The 5,355-nt window shown below is 44.4% G+C and overlaps 1 protein-coding gene across 1 annotated transcript; it reads right to left on the bottom strand.

Moving 5' to 3' along the window:
- Positions 1 to 324: 324 nt before the first annotated feature.
- On the bottom strand, positions 325 to 774 carry LOC147455180 (uncharacterized). The gene has a single exon (XM_086515213.1). The coding sequence runs from the start codon at positions 772 to 774 to the stop codon at positions 325 to 327; it is 450 nt and encodes a 149-aa protein (XP_086371339.1).
- Positions 775 to 5,355: the final 4,581 nt, after the last annotated feature.

Genomic DNA, 5,355 nt, shown 5'->3' with positions numbered 1-5,355 from the left:
AAAATAGAATTGAAAAAGACCAAATGACCAGAAAAGCACCAAAAGTACCATGGATTTGTGCCATTATAGAATCCAAAACAAAACAAATAGTACAGTGTAAGACTCAAAAATTAGAAACAAGGAAGTACCAATATAGTACCAAGTAGTTCAAATGAGTACCAAATGAAATGAAGCAGCAGCATAAAGTACTAAGGAAAGTTCCAGCACTGCCCTTAGTGTTAAATAAAAGTACCAAAACAGTTAGAGAGAGTACCAAACCAGTCCAAGATAGTACTAAAACCCATAAAAATGTCAGCAAATAAACCAGTCAAGAAGTGAAATATGTCAAATCACCAAACCTTGTGCAGAATAAAAACTTTCAACACTCGTACACAATGCAATAAGCCCGAAATACAATAACTCCTGCTCTTCAACCTCAGCTTGGAGCTTCTTGATATTTTTGGAAACCTCAGGCCGTCGTAACAAGTGCCAACTTGCTCCCAGCTCAATCTCCACCTCTCTGATCTCTTCATCAAAGATAGGTATTTGCTGCTGCAGCACACCGATGCGCGCCTCAAGGGTACCAATATCCTCCATCAAACTTTTCACCACACCCTCTTTACCCTCATCTACCAGTAGCTGGTCCTTGTTTGCTTGAATAGAGGCCTTCAGGTCTGTTAGTTTTGATGACGCTGGATGTGACACCTGCTTTTGGAGTCTTTGAAGCAATGCCTCTAAGTCAGGTAGGTAGTCAGCCACTGCCCCTCTGACACCTTGCTCTGGTTCTGTGCACATGTTGCTGCCACTTTGAGTCATGCAGGCCTTCTGTTAACCCTCACGGCTCACAGACACCCTATCACCTACGAGATAGACGTTGTAACCTACGGCGGACATTGTATTATTTATTTGGTAGAGTCAGGTACCGGGATTGTCAGTCCAATAGGAAAAGGGTAAGAGTGATCGCCGATGAGAGGCGCATTCTAACTGGAACATTCAAGGGATTAGTTGGCTAAGCATGGGCGCCCAAGTGTGAATGGGGTGAGCTCGTATAAAAGTCAACTAAACCTAAAATTCACTCATTCTCTCATTTGTGCAATAGAAGAGTGCTCTTGCTCCATCTCATCTCCATCCTCTTCTTCTTCACCTCCTTGTGTGTGTGTGTGTATGTGTGTGTGTGTGTGTGTGTGTGAGAGAGAGAGAGAGTGTGGGCGATCGAGCATTACGAAGGCACGGCGGCGTCGAAGCGGTTGAGCGCGGCGTAGCGGCGGCTCCTTCTTCTTCGCAGCGAGGACTCCTCCATGAAGCAAGCGTAGTGCGGTTAGTGACACACCATCGCCTTCTTTGAGCTTACTAGTTTAGGCTTGTTGTGTGCTTGGAGCCATTTGTGGCTCGCACACGGTGTATCGGCAAGTTCCTTGCATTGACACGTGCGACATACGCGCACATTTTTGGTGCCGTTGCTGGGGAGTGCCATACATGAAGCTCGAGTAGCACTCTGTGCTTCTCCGTGGTGCAATTTCTATTGTAGGAAAGGTAAGAAAGGAGTGTGTGTGTGTGTGTGTGTGTGTGTGTGTTGAGAAGAGATATTTGGTGTTATACTGTGTGTTTTTTTTATTAATGGAGTTTTCAAAGGTTCTGTGTTTATTCTCTGTGTATTAAGGTAGTTAGTTTTCTTTGTTAATGGAGAGTTCAAAGGTTCTGTGTTTATTCTCTGTGTATTAAGGTAGTTAATTTTCTGTGTAGAGTAAGTAGGAAGTAGATTACTGAGAGTTAATAGAGTGTGTTAGTGTGTAAGAGTAGGTGTATTAGTTAGAAGTAGGTAGAGAGAGTGTGTGTGTGCTCTTACGCAGGCCGCGGCAGCCTTATCCTTAAAATAAAAAATTTAAAATAAAATAAAATAAAATAAAAAATTTTAAAGGTAGGACCGAGATCGGGAATATCTCCCAGACCCAAGCCCAAGCTCACGCTCTGGCCTACGCCTCAGTCGCCTTTAAAAAAAAAAAAAACGAATTTTAGCTTCACACGTAGCTAAAAATCAATTTTTTGAGGACCAACGAAACGTCAGATGCTCGAAAATTGTGTTGTAAAGCACACAGCGACCCTCTAAGTGATACGCTCATTTCGAGATATCACACACTTTAATCAAAAAAATCAAACATTAAAAAACATTCAAAAAACATCAAAAACAAGAAAAAATCAAGTAGAAAACGGGGTGCAAAACACCCACAAAACAAAGCAAGTAACCTTTGAGGGTACTTGCCGACACTTGTCGGGCACCCAAAGCACATGTATCTACGCTCTGGTCGTGTGCTAGAGTCCGAATAACTAGCTAGTGCTTCGATTTACGAGGGTACTCACTATCCTTCCACGCTAGGGTCTACGCCCTCGGCGGGGACCCAAGGTAGTGCAACCTAAGATCCAAATATAGCAGCTAGCGACTCTTCCTCTGACTACGATATTATGGAAGAGCATCTTACACAAAGCCCCGGGGGAACAAATGAAACCATACCTAGCTGGGCCCAACAACCTGGAACTAGTGTTTTTAGCCGTTTGATGGAAACTTTTAGTAGAGCTACGCTCTCTGAACCTACGGCTAGTGAAGTAAACGAAGGGGGTGGAGAAGTAGAATCACCATTCAAATCTCCTGTAGACCCCACACTCCCTCAGAGTGTACACATGGACATTCTACCTACCTCATTTAATGAGGGCCCTACCGAGCTACCACCTTCCAAAGTCACCTCTAAGGTAGCGGTGACTAAAAGTCAAAACACGGGAAGCAACATTGCATCCACCTCACGATAACCCTCTAGTACACCAAGTTTGGACGGGGTATTTCTCAATGAAAATTTGGAATATGACCTGCACACGGAGACTTTGACCGACTTATACATGGGCTACACATACCATGTGGGTTGGTTAGAAGGTGTACAATCCACATCTAGTGCCACTAGTCTGGAGGAACAACAACACATGATCTGCAATGTCATCCATAGGATTATCCTGTCCGAGAGGAAAAATCGAGGAATAAACATACCTTCGATGGGTCCTATGGGATTTTTAGACACGGGCAAAGGGAAACAACCCACTCTATCACAAATGGAGACTCCCCCAGTGAGTCCCATCGATCCCCCATATGTTGTTTCGCCAGGGGTCTCAATGCAATCTGAGCCCACAAGTGCTAGCTTTACTTTTCCAAGTCTAGCTCATCTTTCCCTTGATGACACCACGGCTACCATGCCTACCCCAATGATGGGCATGCCAAGAAACACACCATGGACCTCGTTTGTTAGTAAAGCACCGCTACATGGTAGCTCAATGCCTGCAATAGTACCTACAAGTGCGTACCAATCGTATGCACCTATGGGTCCACGTACTCATGTAGTCCCTACCCCTCCCATTGTTTCAACTACCTATGCTCCACAACCACAATACACAAGTTCTTATTTCCATGGGACTATACCGGCTAGCATTAGCATGTCACATCCGACGTCTGCTATGACTAGGGCCACTCATATGAACTATGGACCACCACATGGCACAACATCGTACCCAACGTGGAACCCAGGGGCTTCCTATGCGCCAAGCCCAATGCCAATACCTACTCCACATGTAGTCTCTGGAGCGCCTTCACCCACAGTGCCTGCTCACCTAGGTGACTTGGCAACATTTGCTCAAGCTATATTTGGTCAATCTATTGTTGAGAATATGTGTAGCACGCCTGATAGAGACCCTAGAAGTAAGGCAGTACAAATAGCCAAGCTCACACAAAAATTTAGTGGAGACGGGGATGTGAGAAAGCATATCGAAGTGTTTGAACAAATATGCGATTCTCTAGGAGAACACAATGACCTACATAAGAGCAATGCTTTAAGCCTAACCTTAAGTGGAAAGGCTGGGGATTGGTATAGAACCCTAAGGGTGGAAGAAAAAACGATTTACCCTACTCTTAGGAGACTGTTCTTAAAAGAATACATACGAGAGGGAGTGCTTCGGGGTGTATCCTCTCAGCTCCAGAAAGCCCAACGAGAGGAAGGAGAGTTGGTGAGAGACTTTATAAGTCGCTTGAAGCATTTGAACTCTCGTTGTAATCCAAATGAGCGCTTCAACAATAACCAATTGCTTGATAGATTCATTAGGGGATTACGGATGAGGATATCTACAATGGCCTAGTCATTAGAGGTATCACCACTTGGGAAGCAGTCACCACCAATGCGATCCAATTGGAGGATAATTTAATGATTCAAGGAGAAAGAGTGTCTGTTAAGCCTAAATCTATTAGCTCGCAAGCATCAGGGCATCAGCCAATGACCCTAAAGCCTATTGCTAAGGAGCCAAAGATATCTGAGATGACTTTAGCAGATCTCACCAAGGCTATTCAAGAGAGTCTTAGAGACAATCGTGCTCCGCAAAACAATCATATGTATCCAAGAAGGGAGCAGCAATGGTGCTCAGTATGCTATGGACCGCATAGTACCAGTGAATGCCCTACTTTTAGAGTAAAATTCAATGGGAACTACAATGCATGTGGGAGGTATGGTCATCAAGCTAAGGATTGCATAGTATTTAGGCGTGCGATGGCCAATAGACCAACCTTAGCATAGGCAGACACACCTCGAGTGCCTGCATTGATGCCGGCTCCACCTCTTGAATAAACAACACAACACCTGGTCCCTAGGGCCCAAAATGTTGTTCAAAAAACACCCTTACCACCTCCAGTGCTAGGGCTGCAACCACCACATCCGAGAATCACTTCTGTGAATCAAGTGGGATGTGAGTCATCTATTGCTTGTTTGGAAGGCCATGAGGAAGATATAGATCCCAATATCGCCTATGAGATGGATGTGCTTGAAGAAAGTCCACAATACTACATGGAGGACTATTGGGGACAAGTCAAACCTGTATATCAAGTAGCTGCTCTTGCGGCAAGAGGCCAAAATATCAATTACACTTTTAAGAGACCACCTCTTCAATGCTATGAGTGTGGAGGTCCACATCGTGTAGCCGAGTGTCCTATTAGGCTACAAAAGAACGCCACACTAATGCAAACCAATCAAGCGAGCACGTCTACAATGCCAATACTTATGTGTAATCGATGTGGCATAGATCATTTGATTGCCCAATGTCCAAATAATCCAAATGCACCGAAGATCACACCATTAAACTTGATTGAAATTATCGAGGAGCCTTTACCAAGTACACCCGTGGTACCAGTAAACGTACTCACACGATCGATGCGCCAAAAACAAAATTATATTCTTGAGGAAAGAGACACGGCATCAATTTCCCAATCTCAGAAAAAGAAGAAAACACAAAGAAAGGGGTCGCAAAAAGCAGCAAAGTCAGACCCCAGTTCAAAGACCAACATGGGGACTGGTG

Source organism: Adiantum capillus-veneris, chromosome 6, assembly GCF_014529385.1.
Source record: "Adiantum capillus-veneris isolate H3 chromosome 6, ASM1452938v2, whole genome shotgun sequence".
In the NCBI taxonomy this organism is placed as follows: domain Eukaryota; kingdom Viridiplantae; phylum Streptophyta; class Polypodiopsida; order Polypodiales; family Pteridaceae; genus Adiantum; species Adiantum capillus-veneris.
Note: the sequence above shows the minus strand (reverse complement) of the source record. Positions and strands in the feature narration are given on the sequence as shown.

Excerpts from the sequence above, each read along its gene's own strand:
- LOC147455180 (XM_086515213.1), bottom strand. The coding sequence starts at position 774 with ATGTGCACAGAACCAGAGCAAGGTGTCAGAGGGGCAGTGGCTGACTAC.